At 58.8% G+C, this 21,245-nt stretch overlaps 1 protein-coding gene across 1 annotated transcript in view; it reads right to left on the bottom strand.

Moving 5' to 3' along the window:
* The window catches only part of TTYH2 (tweety family member 2), a 36,516-nt gene extending 15,672 nt beyond the window's left edge, over nt 1-20,844 (bottom strand). Inside the window, exons 1-4 of the mRNA XM_055326225.1 lie at nt 20,673-20,844; nt 13,171-13,343; nt 8,422-8,533; nt 2,924-3,144 (exon numbers count right to left, since the gene is read on the bottom strand). Of these exons, the coding sequence (XP_055182200.1) occupies nt 2,924-3,144; nt 8,422-8,533; nt 13,171-13,343; nt 20,673-20,801 (635 nt within the window). The 5' untranslated portion in view covers nt 20,802-20,844. The remainder of the gene's footprint in view (nt 1-2,923; nt 3,145-8,421; nt 8,534-13,170; nt 13,344-20,672) is intronic.
* Nucleotides 20,845-21,245: the final 401 nt, after the last annotated feature.

Below are 21,245 nucleotides of genomic sequence, written 5' to 3'. Positions count from 1 at the left end.
TGGAAAGCCCTGGAGCTCCTTTCTCTTCTGCAGAGGATCCCCAGGGGTTCCTCAGAACTGAGCACCAGCCTCATCTAACAGCTCCACACTGCGGGGTCGGGGGGGGGGCAAGCAGAAGGGACCTCTCTAAGCCCCCAAAGAGGGAAGTCTTTGGACCCTTATTATTTCTCTGGATGCAACTGCCAAATAAACCCATGGAACCCTCTTCTCCAGTAATGGTTTGCTGCTCCATTAACAGCAGGGGGAGGGGGAGGAGTCTGGAGTGTGGGTGGGAGCAGGGTGGAGCTGGAAGTCCGAGGCTCCCAGAGGGAGGGGAGCACGCTGAGGCCACCTGGCAGCCAAGCCAGGTTCTTCCGGCCTTTATGAGTGGAGGCTGAGTGCCAAGAAAGGGTGCTAATCAAGACCCCTGACTCCTTGCCCAGAGAGGGGCAGGCCTGCTGCATGCAGGGGCTCCCAGGACTGGAGCAAGGGGTGTGGGGGGATGTGCAGGGTCCTCCCGCCGTCACGGAGCCAGTTTTCCTAGAATCAGAGTCAGGGCAGGAAGGGACCTCAGGATCCCATTTTGCAGCCACCGGCACCTCTCAAATCCCTGGTTTCACATTTCAAGCCTAGAGGTTTCTCATTACCCCTCTCCCTGCTGCGCTCACGGGCAGGAAATCAGGTTAGGAGTGCCTCTAACTCACACTTAGAGATCGTGTTTCAATGCATTTTCTCTGCATCCACACCTCGTGTTGTAAGGAGTTCCTGGAAACAGCTCTGGGAGGCGGATGTGTTTTCCCAGAGGAGCCCAGCAGTGATCCGAGATGTGTTTCTAACCAAGAACTTGGCTCCGGCAGGAGCTGCCAGGAGCTGCGCGAGGCCCTTACTCCCAAAGCTCTCCTGGATCTGGCCTCCGAGGACGCCTCGGTCACACCCCTCGGTCACACCCGTTAGGAGCCGTTATGAGGCTTGGCTTTTTATTGCCTGATACTTAGTCTTTGTAATCAAAGTGGTAAAAAATATTAGCTTAGCTGGAGGGCTCTGCTCTAGAACCATCTGGAAAGCAAAGATGGGGAGTCTGTTCAGGGGAGCCCGGAAGGCTGGCTAGCTCGAGGAATAAGGCTTCTGTTCCAGGACAGCCCGGGGAGAGGAACCGGCAAACAGCAGATGGAGGAGGGGACACGACACCATCTGTTTTCAGGAGCCACGGGTGCTGGTGTCCTCAGACCAGGCCTTGTCTGCCTCGGCCTGAATGGGGGAGCTGCGGACGGGGGCTCAGAGGGGACCCCCTCAGTGACCCACGCTGAAACAGCTGAGATGCACGGCCACCACCCTTCCTCTCATTTTAAATGAAATCATCTTAAAAATAAGTCCCTTTTGACATGCAAACTCTGACCGATTTCATCTTTGTCAGCGTCCGACGTCCGTTGCCCTCGGATGTACACGGCCTCGCTGCAGGCCCACTCGCAGAGAAAGGCAGGGTCAAAGCGGACACCCACTCTCCACCTGCCCCGCACCCCCTCCCCCACAAGTGAGGTTCCCAACGCTCGCTCGGAAAACGAATGGCCTTCATGTCACAGGGCTAATCAGATGCCACTGTTTCAGGTCACGGGTCACGGCCAGTCCCGAGTCAGGAGTTTCCGTTGCTTGGGAGAAAGGCAGTTTTGAATGTGAGAAAGAAAAACAAAAAAAAAATCCCCACAAAACCTAGTGAGAAGCTGGATGTGACACCCTGGGGATGCAGGGGCTGCAGAGATGAGGAGTGGGGAGCGGGGAGCACCAGCCAGAGCTGGGGGCTGACTTCATGGGCTTCCCTTGCCAAAGGGTCTGGCTTTATCCTGGGGGGAGGGTTGGGGAGGAGGAGCCCTGGACATGGTTTAGGTTTAGGGCGTGTGTGTGTGTGTGTGTGTGTGTGTGTGTGTGTGTGTCCAACCAGAAGCATTTCCTCTGTGACCTTATTAGTCAGCCTGGGGTGGGGTTTTCTCATAAAAGAGAAATGAATCCAGAAAACCAGAGTAAATCGTGCAACGGGGCGGGTGAAGCCTCTGACATTTGCTAATGGCTTGATAGGAAACTAAGACATTTAGGGGGTCGGGGGTAGATCCAAAGAGCTGATACTTGTTCTGCAGGACTCATTTATCCATCCCTCCCCAGAGCCTCCCACCCTGCAAGGCACTGGGCCCTGGCAGCTCACAGACGTGCACTTCACGAGTGTAGAGCCCCCTTTGGCCAGGAGCCACCCAAAGCCAAGACTGCCTCGTCCTTCCTTGGCTCGCCCCAGATCTCCACTAGGATCCTGCACACGGAGGGAGGCAGCGGGTCTCCAGTCAGCGGACCCGTGTCCAGCGCCTTCACCCAGGATGGTGTCCGGGGAGGCAGGGGAGATGTACACGGACTCCAAAGGTTACGGAGGTCCGAGTTTGTGTATCTGGGTACGGCAATGGTAGGGCCCCTCAGCCTCCCGTCCCTTAGGTTCTACAGAAGTGAAGCTGGGGCACCTCTGGGTTTGCTAAGAAGTTGCCACCGGGGAAGCTCTATGCAGGCGGAGAGGCCAGCGTCCCCCTGGCCCCCTGTACGCCTGTGGTCTGCAGGCACAGGGAAATCCTGCCCCACAAACCCCCCTGCAGGCGAGGAACCTATAAACCACTGGCATCTCACCCAGCACCAGCCACGGAGGATGCTGGTCTCGGAGGAGTCCCTGGAGGCCAGCTTCAGCCCCTAGGGCCCGATCTTGGCACGTCACCGCTCCTTTACCCCTTTCTGGGTCTCTGGGGCCTGCCTGCAGAAGGAGGCTGTCCACTACTCGGCACGCACACTCCTCTGACCTCAGTAACGGCTCACGAAGGCCTTCTGGCAGTAGCACCAACCTGCCTGGGCCCCCAGATGCAGGTTGGGACGAGGGAGGCCGCTGGAGCCCCCGGTGCCCCTCCCGCTGGCCTCTCACCTGTAGTACTCCACGTAGCCGGTCTGGTCGGCCAGCTCGGTCAGCTCCGTGGTGACCTCCCTCCACACGGGCAGCCCTGAGAGCTGGACCATGATGTTGCCCGCCATCTGCTGCACGAACTTCAGCGTCTGAATATAATCACCCCGCGCCGCAAAGATCTCACTGAGCCGAGCCAGGTGCTGCTCCAGGTCCACCTCCATCTTCTGGGTGGTTCCGGACACCTGGGGAAGGGCCAGGGTTGTGAATCTGGCCTCCTGAGGGCCAAAGCCAAGGGGGTACACATCCTGACCCTAACTCTGGAGGAGGAGGAGGCCTGCAAGCAGCAGCAGGACCGAGGCCCTGACGTCCCTGCATCCGGGGCAGGCCCATCTGGTCTTAACCGAGACCCCGGCTCATCTGGGGATGAGGAAACAAGCGGGGGAACCCATTTTGCTTCCTTGACGATTCCCTTAAAACGTAACACCTTGGATTCTAAGTTCTTTTTCAGATTGCAGGATAGGATGTTTAACGGAAAAGCTCCTCTGTCGCTACCTGACCTTTTGTTCCCACTATGGGATTTCTAAATGCCTCCCAAGAGAAAGGGTTTGTTGTGGACCTAACAACAGTTCCCGGCGTCCGGAGCCTGCGTGAAAGCAGAACAATAGGACTTTGAAATGACACGCAGGGACCGATCCTGCCTCTGAAGAGCCTGGACATGTGGCAGGAGGAGAGGGGGGCCTGTTCTGCGGGCTCACGCAGCCCCCCACCCCTGCCCGGCCGTCCTGCCAGGTGGAGGGACAGGCTCCCTCCCTTGGCTGGGGCTGCGAGGGCCTTCCTGGAAGGAAGTGACTTCCTTCCAATGGCACAGAGGGAAGGACGATGGCAGTCCTGTCCTTGGCTTTCCAACAAGGAGCCCAGGTACGCGGCCTGGTACCGGGAAGGTGCTGCCAAACAGCCCAGACGAAGGGTCCCCGCCAGACCCAGGGATGCAGCCTGGGAACCCCAAGCTCGGCCCTCCAAGCCTGTGCTGAGCCCGCAGCTCAGAGGTTCCGTAAGCCAAACCCACAAGCACGCGTGGCCAAACCCACAAGGCTGAGCGTGTGCCAGTCCCCGTCTGTGGGCTTGGGTCGCTCCCCCGGGTCTAGAAGGAAGATGCGATGCCAACGGGAATGGGCGGGAGCGTCCCAGCAGCAGCCCAGCAAGGAGCCGATGAGACACGGCTCCTGGTGACCCACGGCTGGCGCGGTAGGGAGCTTGGGGGCCACTTTGTGGCCTTTCACATCTGCGCTCCTCTGTGACGCCCTGCCCCGCTCCAGAAGACAGAATGGCCCTCTTTGTTCTGTTCTGTTTTGTTTTTTCAATGTCAGCAGCTTTGTTCCATTTTCCGGCTTGTCCCTGGTTCTTCCGAGCTGGTGAAGGACTAACAGATACCAGAGAGCAGGGATGCTCCGGGTTGGGGAGCTTACGGCTTCACGCGGAAGGAAAAGACACACAAGCAGATGCCCTATCGCCCCAATTAGCTCTCCTTTCAGCTCAGTAAGGTCAATGCGCTTTATAGCCATTGATCCAAAAGGCCCTAGTACCACATGCTGAGATCAGAATATTTTTATGTTCCTATTATTACAGATAACGGACTTTAGAGCAAAGGGCTGCCACAAGTGGTCTGGGAACTTTTTCTGCAAGACGACTTTTCCTCCTTCCAAAGCTCTACAGTTTTAACTTCTTAAATCTTTCCTTGAAAGATTTTAAGAAAAAAAAATTAAAAAAATAGGAAAAAAAAAAGATTTTAAGACTGAAAGATTCTTAAATCTCTCCTTGAAAAAAATGGAAGCCAATAAACATCTGCCAGGCCCTCTTTTCCCCTCTTGTCATCTTCCCAGAGGAAACAAACAAACAAATTAAAACCACAACATTGGGATCCCTGGGTGGCTCAGCGATTGAGTGTCTGCCTTCGGCCCAGGGTATGATCCCGGGGTCCTGGGATTGAGTCCCACATGGGGCTCCCTGCATGGAGCCTGCTTCTCCCTCTGCCTGTGTCTCTGCCTCTCTCTCTCTCTCTCTCGGTCTCTCATGAATAAATAAATAAAATCTTTTAAAAAATAAAAAAAATAAAATAAAACCACAACATTAACCTACATATAGCTCCCTGGTCCCCACTCCACCCCGGGTCCTTAGAGGGTTACACAGAGCTCCCAAGAGACAGGGCCACCCTGGAGTTGGGGCAGAGTTCTCCTCCCTGGGGAAGAGCTCTGTGAGCAAGCAGGTGTCAAATCTCTTGTCCCCATAGGATGGAAGAGTGGTTCTCCAGGTGTGGTCCCTGGACCAGCAGCAGCAGGGTGACCAGATGTAAATTCTCAGCCCTGTCCCAGACCTACAGAATCAGAAACTCTGGGGAGGGCCCAGTGATCTGCAATCTGCATTTATCAAGCACTGCAGGGGATTCAGATGCACGCTTCAGTTTGAAAACCCCCAGGGCAGGGGCACCTGGATGGCTCAATGGGATAAGCCTGACTCTTGTTTTTGTCTCTGGGCATGATCTCAGGGTTGTGAGATCTTTGCTGGGCAAGGAACCTGCTAGAGATTCCCTCTCTTCCCCCTCTGCTCCACCCCCCACCCCTCTCTCTGTCAAAAAAAGGAAACCCTCCCGCAGAGGAGGAAGTTTCTCCACTTACTGAGGTTTTCTAGAAGGGCAGCTGCACCCGGGGAAGGAGGCGTGGAGCCTTGCAGGTTTGGGGGAGGGCCCTAGAGAGAAGGGCTAAACCAGAACACACTAGCTTCCAACCCTGCGCCAGGAATGCAACCTCTCCTGTCCCAGATTCCTCACCCAAGGGCTGCCCCCTGGCTTACTGCTGGCTCTAACGCGACAGTCCCTAGGAGCCACCCTGGCCACTGGAACATGTGGCTCAAATCTGAGTCAGCCAAGCTCACGGGGCCCTTATTTTAAGCTAAGACCCCGAGGGGTGAGAGGAACCCCTGGTTCCCTGAGTGAGTCACTGGAGCCCAGGCTCCCCCTTTACTGGAGGAGGGGAGGTGGATGGGGGGCACTGGGCCACAGAAAGGTCCCAGCTGGCACTCCCAAGTGACCCTTTCTGAGCTCCCCAAATCAAAGTGTGCAGTTGATCCAGAACCCTGTTAGGCCTGCCTGAGCCTTGGGCAGCACCCACCCCCCACCCTACCCTGTACTGGGGCCCTCAGGGTGCAAGAGCACAGGGTGGGGCTTCTGGTCCAGGAAGGAGAACCCTGGTCCACCTCGCTCTGACCTGTGCTCCAAGTCCTGCCCTCCCCAACCCCCACCAACCCAAGCCTCCTGTCACCTTCAGGGTGATTAGAGGAACATACCTAATTACGGTTATTATAATTACCGGCACGCATTGTCGCAGCCACTCCCACTCGGGGGGCTTTGTAGATTACCAGGCACTTTCATTGACATTATGTCATCGAGCATCGTTTCCCCCGTGTTTGTTTGGTCTTCACCCCTCGAATCTGGGGAGCCCTCCAAAATCTGCTCCCTCCCTTGCAGCTTTCAGGACCAGGAGTGTTGTGTGCCCACCTCGAAGCCCAAACCAGTCTCCCAGTGAGGCCCCAGAGCCCTGCCTTTCCACTGGGAGCAAATGCCTGGCCACCCAGAGGAGGCAGGCTGTGATCATCGTCAGGATGGAGGCAGCTCCTAGCTGGCTGGACCATCACAAAACCCTGGGACTCTGGTCATCGACTTTCAGGAATGGCACAGAGAAGACGAGGGGCTGATGTCCAGGGAAACACAGAACCTTTCCCTTTGGGAACATGGGGGAGTTTGGAGACGTGCGGCTTGCTGTGCAAGTCCACATCTGGCCTGGAGCACTCAGCCCTCAGGGCAGATGGGCCAGTCTGGGGGCTTGTTCCAGCTGCCCCCCTGTACATTCTCATCTTACGGGATAAGGACACGAAGAACCCAAACTCTCCCATCAGGATGGCACTGGGATTCTCTCCTCGGTCTCCCTCGGGGGAGACAAGGGGCTTTCCTTATGGTGGTTACAAGTCAACCAGTGCAGGTCATGACTCTGGGGCTTCCCCAGGCAGAGGACTCTCCTTTTGGGGCTGGGTTCCTCCTCTAGGGGGTCTGGTGTCGGTGGGTGGAGGGAGAACGGGTGGCAGGGCCTAGAGGCAGTAACCACCAGAGCCCCTTCCCCACCAGGGCGAAGGGGCCCAGAGGGTGAGGCCCCCATGCCTCCAGGGCTGCCCAGGCGGGTTCGGCCTCGAGGCCACCCTCAGGGCCCCATCCCAGCCACCCCATCCTCGCCCTATAGGGTGGCCTCCGCCCAGTGTCTGGATGACACAGTCTCCCAGCGATGGGTACCAGTGGACACAAGGGGTGACGGACAAGTGCTACAGGACAGGTGTGTCCCGATCTGGCATGGGACCCTCCGCTCCCCAGAAGGGCTCTCTCTTGAGGCCAGACCGCACTTCAGCAGCCTTCCTGGGTGCGAGGACCAGCAGGGCTGTCTCTTTAAGAAGCGCCCCACCCACTCCCAGGGCTGCTGAGGGATTAAGGCCTTAGAGGAGCTTAGGGAGAAGGAGGGGGCAAAGAGGTCGAATCCTCTTCTAGCAAGTACCAGGGCAATGTCCAAATGCTCTGGCTGGGGCTGGATTTTGTGCTTGAGGCTACCTGATGACACAAACTGGCCATTTGCTGAGGTCACCGCCCCGCCCCGCCCCCCGCGTTGGGGTCTAGAGGGGATGGGGAACAGCATGGGTGTCCAGGGACTGGCTTCCCTGAAAACTGCCCTTCGCCTTTTCCATTGGGGCTTTTCTAGGGGCACGGGGTCAATCTGGAAACAGCCCAAAACACCTGCCATTTACGGTGCAAGTGACAAGCATCCGGGGGGGCCAAGAGGCCAAGGTCAGTGTTGGAGAAAACCCTGGTAACCCTGCTTGGTGTCTCACTCAGGCCAGAGGCCCAGCAGCGTGGCTCCTGCCCTCAAAGGGCAGCACTTCCTCTGGCCAGACCACACAATCCTCCGTCCTGAGACCCCAGTTGGAATCGGAGTCTGGAGGACACATCGCCTCGCCACCCCTCGGGGTGCCTTAGTTGGCTCTGAAGAGCCTCACACCTTGACATCTTCGGGACCCCATGATACTCCATATGCAGCACTTGAAGTGAACACAAAACACCATGGGGTGGATTTTCACGTTCAGGGTCCCCTTGGACAAATGGGGAAGTGCTCAGCCCTCCCGAGGTCAACAGGGCTGGATTCCACGGGTGCCACCTAACCCCCCTGCCACCCTCCATGTCCCTGCTGGATCCAGTCAGCCTTTGTCCTTTGGTCCTCACCCGTGTCCTCACCACCCCTCCCTGCCTGAAGAGCAGAAATGGCCTGTTTACTCCCAGCAGGACCAACTGCAGCCCCAAGGGGAGGCCACCCCGCCCTCCCACCCAGAGCCAAGCCGGCTGGGATGTGACTGGGGCCCTTGTTCTGAGCACACTGACCTCACGGGCTGCACCCGGCCCGGCCCGGACCGTTGCCACCCATGAGCCTTACCAGCGCGTCTATCCTGGAGAAGGTGTGGTTCGCGTTGTCCAAGGAGTAGATGAGCTGGTACATGCCGTCGTTGGTTTCGCTATTTCCATAGAAACCGACACCCACCGCAGCACTGCAGGCAAGACCCCAAACAAAGTTAGAGGTGACTCCCAGAGAAAGTTGTTAAATGAAAAAACAAAAAACAAAAAAAAACCCAGTATTTTTTAGAGCAATTTTATTTTATCATAAGTAGCCATGATCAGCGTGGAGCCCAACGCGGGACTTGAACTCATGACCCTGAGATCCAGACCTGAGCTGAGATCAAGTCAGGTGCTTAACCGACTGAGCCCCCCCACCAGGCGCTCCTAGAGTAGTTTTAGGTTCACAGCAAAGTTAAGCAGAGGTACAGAGATTTCCCATATACCCCCTGCTGCCCTAACAGCCACCCCACTCCCGCCACTCCCCACCACACCGGTACATTCCGCACACTGATCCCCCTACACCGACACGTCATTATCACCCAGAGTCCACGGTCCACCCTGGGGATCACTCTTGGGCTCGTGCATTCTGCGGGTTTGAGCAAATGTAAGGCACGTCTCCACCACTAGAGTAGCCTACAGAGGAGTTTCGAGGCCCTAAAAATCTGTGCTCCACCCCTCCCTGCCCCACAACCCCTGATCTTTTCACTGCCTCCAACGTTTCGCCTTTCCCAGAACGTCATATGGTTGGAATCCTATAGTTTGGCGCCCTTTCAGACTGGAGTCGCTCACTGAGTGATCTGCATGTAAGGCCTTTTCGTAGCTAAATACCTCATTTCTCTCTAGCACTGAAGAATATTCCATTTTTCTGGATGGACCACAGTTTATTTACCCATTCGCCTGCTGAAGGGCAGCTTGGTTGCTTCCGAGTTTGGGTGATCGTGAACGAAGCTGCCATAGATACCCATGGAAAGTGGGTTTTGGACTACGGAGCTCTTTCCTGGGCTGTATGGGAGGGGAGAGAGTTCTGGAAGGTGACCCGGGGTGGGGCGGGGTAGGGGTGAAGGTTCATGGCCAGGTTCCTGGCCTGGCCGGCTCGCTCTACAGAACATTTCCTTTAGGCGGGGAATACTACTACCGTCTTCCAGTCCAGCAGCTCCGAAGGGGAGGGGGCTGCTGGCCTGGCCTTTGGGATTCTGCGGCAGTAGGTCTGGGAACTGTACCTCCACCAGCTCCCAGATGACTGTCATCGGGAGGCTCGAGGACCACCAAAGTCTCTCCTGAAACTTCCAGGAGCTGGGGGACCCCACTTCCATCCTCTACCCTTTCCTTCGGCTTCCCCACAGCAGCCACGAGGCGGCCTGCTGTACTGAAAACTTCCAGCTGGGAGAAAGTTCCTTCTTACACTGAGCCGAGGCCCACCTCCTGGCTCCTGACTGTCCTTGGGGGCAGCCCGAAAGAAGCCTCCAATTCTGCGGGATGCCCTTCCGACATCAGAACGCGGCTCCCTGTCCCCCTTCCCTCCTGCCATCCAGGTCAGACGCGTGTCCTCCAGACCCTGGTCCACGTCACCACTGTCCACCGCGTTCAAGCCCCTCTCTGACTGATCACTGTCACTCCTACACGTGGCCCCCCGTGAGGCACCCACAGCCCGGTGTCCATCCAGCTCCGTGCACTGGGGGCCAACCCTGGCACCCCCTCTCTGCACCGCTGACCCCGTGGCTCTACCATACCCGGGGGGTTCCTCGCGGGAACTACCACCGAGCCCAGCCTCTCCTGCTTCCTGTAGCGCTGCGCTGGTTTCTGTTTTGTTTAAGCAAAAGCAGAACTTTCAGTCTATCCCTGTGAAACTGCATCTAGTTGGTTTTCGTCCAACATTCCAGCCTGGACAAATCATCTCAAATCTCGCCTACGTCATCTGCCTTGTTTCATCTGATGCACACCACCGGGGTGATGGTTCTTCACCCAGAACACTAACTTTAGGGAGGGCGGGGGTGGGAGACGAATGCACACGTGCACACACTCGCACGTCTTCTTTTCTTGTTCAAGAGGGAGGATCTGGGATGGAACCCCCGGGGGGGGGGCTGTGTTTCTTGAGAAGTGGTGTGTGGACCACAGGACGGAGTCGCCCGGAGCGCCTGTTATCATGCACGCACATGCGCTGGCTACCGTTTGGCAACCTGCTGTGTATTCTGTGCCTCCAACCAGAATGTTCAACTGGCTTTGAATCCACTTAACTGCACCACTGTCCAGTCCCTGCTTCTCCGCAGCACTCATGGGGACCACACGTCCAGCTGAGATGCTCCTGCATGAGATGTACTGTAGCTCTATGAGCTTCTATTTAGTGACTTTATTATTTTATTATTATTATTATTATTTTATTATGCTCTGAAAAATGACTCGTTTGCTCTTTGCTGTTTATAACCTTCTCCACTGGTGATCTGTGTCATGATCTAGTGTTTTCTGAGGATTCAGCATCCAGCCAAAGCCTTTCCATCCCTTGCCCTGTTTTTGAGACCGGAGATATTCTAATTTTCTGCTTCCCATAGTCTAGATTTATCGGAGCTGGCCCAGGAGGGCACCAAGACCAGAAATTTCCAGGACCAGAAATCACTCTGGCTGTTTAATGAGGGCCTCCCGGCCCCCTCTGGGAGTCACTGGTCCTACTGGGGCCACACAGACCATTCTGCTTGAGGGAAAAGACAGGATAAATGTGGTGGTGGCTCTGCCCATCTTTCCCCGTATAAAATCCTGAGCTTCCTCCTATCCCTCTGGCCATTTTGGGAACCTGCGGTTGGTACTTTCTCTTATGGGTCGAATCTCCCCTCTTCTTACTAACAGAGCTCAACTCGATCTCTCCCTCCTGATCACCCCAATGTCACCTCAGATCCCTCTACTTTTACCTCTTCTACTCCCCTTCCCTGACCCTCCCCCTCAACTCATTCTGATCTGAGCACAACTCCAGCGAAGGTGACTGGTGACCCTTCCACTTACTGCTGGTCCCCAAAACCCCTTGTAGTACCCTCATCCCAGCCCCCCTCACCTGCTCTCTCTTCTTTCAGTTCCTTAAATGTTCTGGGCTCCCTCCTGCCACAGGGCCTTTGCACACACTCCTCTTTCTTCTGCCTTTAGTATCTCCTCCCACCTTGCCCCCCACCTTTGCCTGGTCCCCCTGTGGATCTTGGCGTCCATCACCCAGGAATGCCCAACTCAAACAGGCCATCCAGCTACGCTTGTTCCTTTCCTCTGAACTTATTCCTTAGTTTACTCAAATCAAACAAATGTGTAAAAAAAAAAAAACACAAATGTGTGATTCTCTGCCTCTCTGACCAAGAGCTGCAGAAGGCAGATTTAGGGCCTGTGCTGCTTACCGCTGGCTCTCGCTTGCCTGGTACAAAGAGCATGTAGAATTTTGAAGAATGAATCATGCCACATGCATTCCTTCTGTTCTGTTTCCTTAAACAGCCAGTAATTATTACTTATTAGAACGGACCTTCCAAAGTCATTCTTACTCTCCTAAAGTTTTCTTTGGTCATTTGCCGTGTTTTTGAAAAAAAAAATCTGAGTTCACACAGAGAGGGCTCACCGTGTAGTGAGCACAACTGGTGTCTCAGCTGTCTCCTGCCCCCCCCCCCTCACAGCAGGAGGCTTTTATTCCAGTTACTTGGTGGGAGCTCCTCTCTGCTGGGAGTCAAGACTCGTCTTTGAACTCCTGACTTAGAAGTCTTTCCTTGTTGTTTATGATTTCGGACCGGCTGCATGCCCCCACCCCCACCCCAGAACCCAGGTCTAGTGCTCAGCACTTTGGCATCACTGCTGTGTTGCTTCCGGTTGCTTCCTACCCTGGCTTCAGGGACCCTCATGCTGCAGGCAGGACGGGATGTGAGCATGCTCTGACGGAGAAGAAACCGCAGATGAATGAGGCCAGCAGCCCAGGCGCCCTCACTCCCAGGCCACTGCCTCCCGCCTGCCGCTCGTCCTGCTGCCCAGTCAGAGAGCTAAGTCCCGCTGTGGGTTCTTGGATGCAATGGGGTGCTTAGCAATGAGGGTCTCTACCCCCAAGAGAGTGACCACCTCCAGGAGCATCTCAGGGTGGATCCAAGGCTTTTGGAAAAATCTGTCGCCATGAAAACAAACAAACAAAAAAATACAACCAACTCCCCAAAACGGGACCAGCATATTTTGTGGGTACTGCCCGGGCAATATGGGCTCTTGCACGGGGTTAGAAACCCTCAGGGGCCACCCAAAGCAAAGAAGGCCCAGCTCATGGCACTAAGAGATACTGATCTCTTGAGAAGACGGAATTGATATAGACTGCAGTTGAATGTTTTCTGACCTCGCAGCTGGGAAGGTCCCAGGATGCAAACAGCAGACACCTCCTCTGTGCAGGAATGCCATCTAGTAAACTGCTCAAGGTGTTCCTTATGGGGCCGCCAGGCTGAACACGACTGCTCGGGGCAGAGGTACACTAGGGAGACCCCATCACCACCCCCATGCATCGGATGCCCGTTGCTTGGCAAGAACAGGGACAGATTTCACCCTACGGAAGGCCCTGCCTTCAAGGTACCTGAGGGCTTGGTCAGGAGATGTGGCCGGGGAGCAGATGAGCCACTTGGGGTTGGGGGTGTGGTGGGGGCTGGTGGCAGAGAGAAAGGAAAGGGCATCAGGGTCAAAAGACTAACCATCAGCAAGACCCGGAGGGTCAGGCCCACCCAAGCTGACTTTTCCATCTGAGGGCACCAGTCCCGCCTCAACCCCTTGCACACGGAGCCCCGGGCAGAGGGACACTCACCAGCAGATGAGCCCGGCCACCACCGCCGTCCAGGTGACACAGCACGGGTTGCGCCGCTTGGTCTGCACGGCCTCGTCCTGTCTGCAGCAGCACACGCAGACCACATAGGCCGCGAGGAAAATGAGGTTCAGGCCCAGGCAGATGGCGGCCACCAGCCCCAGCAGCAGCAGTGACTGAAGAGAAGAGGCTCGGCGTCAGCACTTGGTCCCATGGCAGGGTTCGAGAAGCGCCCCGTCCTGGGGCCCTGAGCTCCCACCGGGGCTGTGGCTGTCCCCCCTCCTCCCCTGGTTGAGGCTCCTGGCCGGACACAGTGCCTGGCGCTCAGGCCCAGCGGGCAGAGGGATGGGAGGAAGGTGGATGCCGCGTGGACGGCAGAGGCTGGGGAGCAGGAGCAGCTCGAGGCTGGGCCCTGGTGGGTGGCTTACACCCCTGCATGAAGCCACCGACCAGGCCCGCCCGATGGGCCGCTCTGACCGTTCAAGAGACAAGGCAGGAACCACCCGCTGGCGGTGAGGGCTGTGGGTGCTGAGCTGCGTGGCTGGGGGCAGACAAGGGGAGGGCCGTCCCCAAGGGTCCGAGGGCCGTGGCCTCCTGGAGGACTCCGGTTTGGGCAGGATGTTTTGGAAGCTGAGAGGAACCTAGGACAGGGCCAGGAAGGGACGCCTGGTGCACCTGCTTCCTCCAAGCCTCCTTCTAGATGCTGGGGTCCCTCCCGGGGAGCGAGAAGCCAGCTCTGTGCTGGAGAGGGTGGGGGGGAGTCAGAACATTCACTGTGGGGTCCCTTTCACTGCAGCCACAAAGGGAGAGCCATCCCTTCCCCGCCTCCCCAACCCTGGTGCCATTGGTAGCAGCAAGCAAGCCTCCAATTCTTTTTTTCAGCCCCCAATTCTGAAGGGGGCAGGAGGTGCTGTCTCGGGCCAGCCGAGCATCTTGGGGTCCTGCAAAGCGAGCTGCTGTCAGGACGTCCGGAGGCAACCCCCACCCCCCTTGCCCTCCAGTCTCTCCATTCAGCCAGATGGACGCCAGATGGCACGAGGATCGGTGGCCACCAGCCAGGCTGGGACCTGGCTGGCAGCCTCACCCTGCTCCCCACGTGCTCCCGGGCAGTCCCCGGGCTCGAGCCCCCCAGCACTCTAGTGCGGGCTGTTGGGCTGGGAGCCACTGTTGCAGGGAACCCGAGTGCTGCTGGTGGTGACGGGCAGAGTCGGGCAGGTGCCGGGACCTCCCGGTCTCAGGGGGAGACCAGACCTGGGTCGGACGGTGCACACACAGGAGGCAACCCTGCCAAACAGAGGTGGGGCCTGCAGTCCTCAGGCCAGGGCCATTTTGGGGGGACGGGCAGACCCTCAGTGGTGAGGCACCTGCTGGGCCCGCCCTGTCTTGAGGTCTGCGAGGCCCCGGGTTGGCCTTCGGACCTGATTCATTCTGCTCCTCTGGCCATCTGGACCTGTGGCTCTGAGCCTCGTGGACAAATGGCCAAAGCGGTGGGGCCAGCCCAGAAGAGGGCCGGAGGGATGGCTCATTTGGGAGAGATGGTGGAGGTATCGTAGCAAGAGCTTCACCTCCACCTGGGATAAATGTCACGGGTACCGCAGGACCTTGCCTCCTTCCCTCAGCCGCATGGATGGCCTTGTGGACCCAAACACTTCACTCCTGCTGAAGTGTCCCTGAAGTCCTCATGGTGTGGCCAGGCTGGGCTCCCGGCCTGGACCACTCGGCCTGTCCTGTGACTGAGGCAGGAGGCCCCCCTCCCCATCTGGTGAGACGTGAAAAGGAGCTGCCACCTGGGCCCCCCCAGCCCATGCCCCCTCACTGGAGTGCCAGGCCAAGGCGAAGGCAGCCGAAGAGGACGGGCATTAGGGGCCGGCTACTCAGAGTGAAGTTCACCCGGCACATAGGGACATCTCTTAGAGCGCTGAATCTCGTTAGAAATTCAGGGTCTCAGGGCACCCGGGGGCTTAGTCGGTCAAGCATCTGCCTTCAGTTCGAGTTATGATCTCAAAGTTCTAGGATCGAGCCCCACGTAGGGCTCCCTGCTCAGGGGGGACCCTGTTTCTCCTTCTTCCTCTGCTGCACCCCCTGCTTGTGCTCTCTGGCTCTATCTCTGTGTCAAATGAGTAAATGAAAAAATATTTTTTAAATATTTTATTTATTTATTAACGAGAGACACACAGAGAGAGGCAGAGACACAGGCAGAGGGAGAAGCAGGCTCACTGCAGGGAGCCCAATGCGGGACTCGATCCCAGGACCCCGGGATCATGACTTGAGCCGAAGGCAGATGCTCAACCATTTGAGATGCTCAAGCCACCCAGGTGTCCAGTAAAAAATCTTTAAAAAGAAAGAAAAAAAGAAGTGCAGAGTCTCAAGCCTCGTTCTGGACCCAAGTGAATCAGAAGTGCATCTAGAGATGATCCCAGGAGACCGGAGTCCCACTCGAGTCTGGGGAGCACTGATGAGTGTCAACAGACTTTCTCAAGCCTTTTCCAGAAGCTTAACATTTCTTGACACAGACCCGCTCAGCAGAGCCCGGCTCTACAGGGCCTCCTCTACCCGAGGAGAGGACAGCAATGCCACGCTTTGTCCTGGCCACCCTTGTGCAGGCCCCTGAGGCCCCTCTGCTAAAACCCGGGGTTCCCCTGACCAATCTGCAAACCACCGGGCGACGTGCCTACCCCACGAGCCACGAGCCGGCAAGGCCACGCCTGGTCATCCACCCTACAGAGAGGAGGCTCGTGTTCCCCACACGACACGCACGTGAGTGTCCACGGCAGCTTCCTACAGTGGTCCCAGCCCCAGAGCAGGAACGACACAAGCGTCCACCAGCCGGAGAACAGACACACAGGACGCGCTGTGGCCCGAAGCCCTGAGCTGGGATACCACGGAGCCATAGGAAGAAAGCCACAGCCACCACGGGCAGCGGATGGTCTCAGGCCCGGAGGGTGGGGGACGCAAGCCAGGCCAAGCGGCAGACACAAAGCACCAAGTCAGAGAAGGGCACCTACAGTGAGTGACGGGTGGGGACAGGAGCCACCCCTGGTGGGGATGGCCCTGGAGGGGGGTGTGAGGGGCCCCTGGGCGGGGGGAACGGTCTCTCTCATGCACCAATTCAGGTGCACACTTAAGGCTGTGCACTTTCCTGTAAGCGGTTCCTGATGAAACAAAACAAAAAAAGCAACAGAGACCCAGACAGACCTTTTGTGTACATTAGATCGTGGGCAGCATCCAGACCTCCTCCCAGCTGGTCTGGACAGTCCCAGTCCCAGTCTTTCCCCAAACAGGAAAAGCCACGACTCCACCACGTGTCCCACCCGGCAAGGAAGCACCTCCAAGGAGCAGTCTAGATGTGGCTTGGTGACATTTCAGTCTCCCCAAAGCACAGCCAGCTGGTGTCCTTGGTCTGTGCGGTGGCTCCCCTGCTTTCTGTTCTCAGAACCCGCTCGGGCCCCTGCACCCCGCCCCTGCTGCAGCCCAGTCCTGGGGGCAGGGCCTTCCCAGCCAGCCAGCTGGCCTCAAGTAGTTGCACATCCCACATTCCCATTTGGGAAACCAAAATGCAGGGCCCTTTGGTTCGCAGTTTGCCTCCAGGACTCCCCCAAGGGGTACTGGGTGACTGGGGTGGGGGAGCAGGGTGCAGAAGGGAGGAGGGAGGAGCTAGAGGGAGGAGGAGTGGTAGCAGCAGAAGTGTCCCCCCCCCTCTCCCTGCCACCTGGGTGTCACCTGCCGACATCTAATAGGCAATTATTTTCCTGCCCCTAATTAACACTGCAAGCCCCTGTGTGTGTGGCAGGTGGGGGTGGGGGAGAGCAAACCTCCTTTCCAGAGGGAGCTGGGTGCTCTGCTCACCTGTCCCCTGCTGACTGAGCCTGGCAGGCAGGTGCCCACCCCAGGTGTGCCTCCACCGGGCCAGCTGGGTGCCCCCTCCCTGCCCTGCCCAACACTCAGCCCACAGCTCCAACACGGGGCTCGGCCTCCAGCCTCTGACCTCACTGAAGTGACTTCAATTCGTTCTGGTTTGGCACTTTGTGATGAGAAACCCAGAGCAAGAAACCGGGCCCAGGCTGGGGCAGCACTCTGGGAACGTTGACCCTGAGGGACTTCTGCACTCGGGGGAGGAGGTGGTAGCCTGAGACCCCCACCTCCCACCCCAAGAGGTCAGGAGACAGCTAGAGAGGGGGTCAGCCTAGGGGTGAGGCCACAGGGAGGGGAGCTGGAACCCTTGGAGGGAGGGGTTAAGCCCCCCCCATGGCCCTCCAGCAGGGGAGAGGGGTGCAGCGTGATTGTCCGATGACCATGACTCAGTGTTCAGGCGGGATGAATGGGGCTTCCTCATCCAACTTGGGCTCCCAGCCTGGCCTTTCCTCCTGAGACCTGCCCCCAAGGCAGGGGGTGGGGGGAGCCCAGTGGTGCCAGGGCTAGCCCCAGCCTGTCCGCTCCCCTGGCCTGAGGACACACACTTGGGACTCTCTGCGGGAGCCTAGGAACGGAACCACCCAAAGTTAACGCATGAAAATACATGTCTAAATGTAAAAAGTTAAAAAAAAAAAGTCTCTATCTCCTCATGCATGTCCCCAAAGAATGGCTGGTCCATGAAGCAGGGAAAGACGTGGGACAGGAAGCACACGTGTGGCTCTTGCACTCTGAAAGAGGCAACCGTTAACATCTGCACAGCCTTCTGGAACTTACTAAGACATTTCGAGTACATTAGTTCATCAGCGCTTGGCCTCCCTGTAATGGGGGCGCGCGGGGGGGGGGGGGGGCGGGTGCTGTGGGGAAGCCGGAGGAGGGAACTCCAGTGGCTTGTTCTGGGAAAGACACAGAGCTGAGCTCAGTGATTTTCTCCAGGAAGAGCCCCTACTTCCCCAGGAACGTTCTGGGAGCTGAATTTGCTCAGATTATTCCAGGTCACCAGGCGAGCTGCTAGTCTGTCATTTCCACTCTTCTAAGACCACCCCCCCTCCCCTGCTTTTTTTTCCAGATCCCTGCACAGCTCATCCCTTCGGAGCTTTCCTCCAGGCCTGCACCTGCCTCTTTCCATCCCCACACGGTCTTTAGTTACGCACGCACGCACCACCGTTCATTTGGACACTTGGGGCGTGATCAGAGTTAGTTCTCTGATCGCTGTCGGGAGAAGAATGTCTCTTCCTTCTGTATCACCCCGAGGAGTACTGTCCTTGGACACATGACTGAACCCCAAGGCCAGTCTCATGGTTTGTATCCCTGGGTCCTACTACGTGCTACGGGACCCGCTAGGTACTTAGCACGCTGCATGGAGCATCTCATCGAACACTTGCAGGTGAGGGGAGTGAGGATCAGAGAGGTGTGGACACCCGCCAGGACACACAGTAAGTGGTAAAACCAATCGGGAGTCCAACCCAGACAGCTGGATGGCCCAGCCCCAGCCCTACCTACTCAGCTGCTGGAGCTGGAGCCTGGAGCCTGGAGCCGAGGCCCTGGCAGCACTGGGCATCACGTGACCCTGCCTCTGGCACAGCATTTGGCCTCCATCAAGTTTGCTAAGTACTCAGATGACTGACAGGAGAAGGTGCCCATCCATGGCGTTAACTGACCTGCCACGTGGGAGGAAGGGAGTTTCCGGGAGAGACCCAGGGTCAGACAAATGGGCGATTTACCCAAACAGGAGCCACGTCAAGTAACACCCAGAGCCAGACTCCGCATCCTGGCCCACTGCACCCACATCCCACTCAGGGCCCTCAGGAGGAGGGCCGGGAGGGGCCTCCCGGGGTCGGGCTGCCAGGAGCAGTGGCCCACGGGAAGGGGATGCCCTCTGGAGTCATCTGATGCCCAGCGCAGTGTGCCAGGGTCTACACCGAGAGGAACAGGGCCGGGACTGTGAGCGGGTCCCTCTGGCTCAGCTGCCACCTCTCCAGGGGATGAGTGGGGGTGGGGGAGGTTCAGGCCCCACCAGCCACAGCTGCAGGCTGGACAGGTGCTGTCTCTGGGGCCATCGAGGCAGGGGAGTGCCCGGCCACCACCCCTCGCACATCTAGAGGTGTTCTTGACTCAGCCAGTTTGGATTTCCTCCCGAGGAGAGGAGAAAATTATGGTCGGAGACCCCGGGTACAGGATCTAGGGCGCAGGGTTAGGAACACACACACACACACACACACACACACACACACACACAGAGCAACAACACAGCTGTCTCAGAAATCATATCCGCCTCTTTTCATGCATTCATTGGGAGCGGAAGATTCCCTGGAGCTATCCCCAGGCGGCGGCATTCTCAGGGAACTGACTTCCTCAGGCAGAGCTCGGGAGAGGGAGGGCAGACACGGATTAGGAGGGGGCCTGACCCGCCCAACCACCCCCCCCCCCAGACAGCAGGAAGGGGTCCTCATTCTCCCCTCTTTCTGGAAGGGCAGGCACCTTGTGCCTGCGGCCTAAGGGCCACCGGGACACAGGAGCTATTATTAGACTCCCTGTCCCCGGTGCACTGCAAGCCCCGGGTCGGGGGAGAGGCAAACAGCTGACACCCGGCTCAGCCTCCAGAGACTCAGCAGAGGCCCCGCTCCGGGACCTGCCCCACCCCGCAGGTCCTGCCCCAGAACCTGACACTGCAGGCAGAGGCCACCGGGGGTCAAAGTCCCAACACCCAAGCGTTGCTCTCATGGCTCTCAACACGTGGGCTCCCTCCCGGTTTTTTCAGCTTGAATCTTTGACCCAACAGTGCACTGACTCAGCTGGGCCACAGGGGCCCGAGCAGGCTGGGCCAGACCCCAGCATCTTTAGCTCTGCCCCGGCTGCGAGGTCTGGGGAGCCCCTCCCCCCCTCCAGGGGAGGACCGACGGCAGAGGGAAGGGCCCGCAGAGCCAGGAAAGGGCAGAAGCGCAGGGCTGGGGGGAGTGGCTGGCCCAGAAGCGGGGACCCCAGGGTCCAGGGCCGTGCAGCGTCCCTCCGGAGCAGGGGGTGAGGCTGCCGCGCGGCCAGGTCCTGCCCCCAGGCCCCCGCCTGCGCTCTCAGCGCCCCCCGGGGGAGGCCCCCAGCCCCGCCGTCCAGGAGGGGCCCAGGCAGAGGTGCGGGCGGCGACTCCCCCCCTGCAGGCAGGGGCTGGGCAGGAGGGGGGCTGCGGAGTCGAACTCGGAGAACAGCTTCTGCTCAAACTTCTCCCCGGCCACGCACCCCCGGAAAGAGAGCGCCCGTCTGGGGACCCGAGGCGCCCCTGGCATCCCCGCAGCTCGCGCCGGGGAGCCCCCCCCACCCCCCGGCTCCAGGCACGAGGGCGCACGAAGGTCCCCTCCCCCGGCGCTCGGCCCCCGCGCCCTTCCTCCCCGTTCCCCATCGCTGGCCGAGCTCCCATCTTTCCAGCTTCCCCGGCCCACGAGGTTCCAGGACGGGAGGCCCGAGGCCAAGCGTCCCGGGGGAGAAAGGGACAGGGGTGACGAGGCTGCGGGGGAGCGCAGGGGGCGGGCCGGCAGGGGGACGGGGTGGCGCGGCGACGTGGGGCGCCCGCCGTGGCCGGGGTCCGCGCGGCGCGGACTCACCTCCCGGTAACTCTCATCGCGGGGGTTGAATGTGCTGTCCACCGGCTGCAGGCGCAGGCCCAGGTGCGGGACGCTGTGCAGCCACGCCACCCACCAGGGCGCGACGTACTCCACGCGCGCGGCCGGCATGGCTGTGCCCGAGTGCGCCCGCCTGCTGCGGCCGCCGCGGCTGCCCGGCCCGGGACGCGCGCCCCGGCCCGGCCCGGCCCCGCCCCGGCCCCGCCCCCGAGCCCGCCCCGCCTATCCAGACCCCGCCTATCCATGCCCCGCCCACCTCAGGTCCCGCCCCCAAGTTCGCCCCGCCTATCCAGGCCTCGCCCCGCCCCCGAGCCCGCCCCGCCCACCTCAGGCCCCGCCCCTGCCCCTCCCGGTCCCGACCCGCGCCCCGGGCGCGCCCCCGGGCTGCAAGCAGGGCGGGGACCGTCCTCGCGAACCCGCAGAATCCTGAATCCTGTTTTGGATTCCCTCCTTGCCCCGCGGTCGAATTGAGGTGGGAGGAAAAGTGAAAACTGCCCCCAGCGCTCCTGTTTCTCCCCCCCGCCGCCTCGAGGTCCCCGGGCTTCTCGTTGCTTG

The sequence above is a fragment of the Nyctereutes procyonoides genome, unplaced genomic scaffold (assembly GCF_905146905.1).
Source record: "Nyctereutes procyonoides isolate TBG_1078 unplaced genomic scaffold, NYPRO_anot_genome, whole genome shotgun sequence".
NCBI classification, from domain to species: Eukaryota; Metazoa; Chordata; class Mammalia; order Carnivora; family Canidae; genus Nyctereutes; species Nyctereutes procyonoides.
The sequence above is the reverse complement of the archived record's forward strand: the minus strand, read 5'-3'. Positions and strand labels throughout refer to the sequence as shown.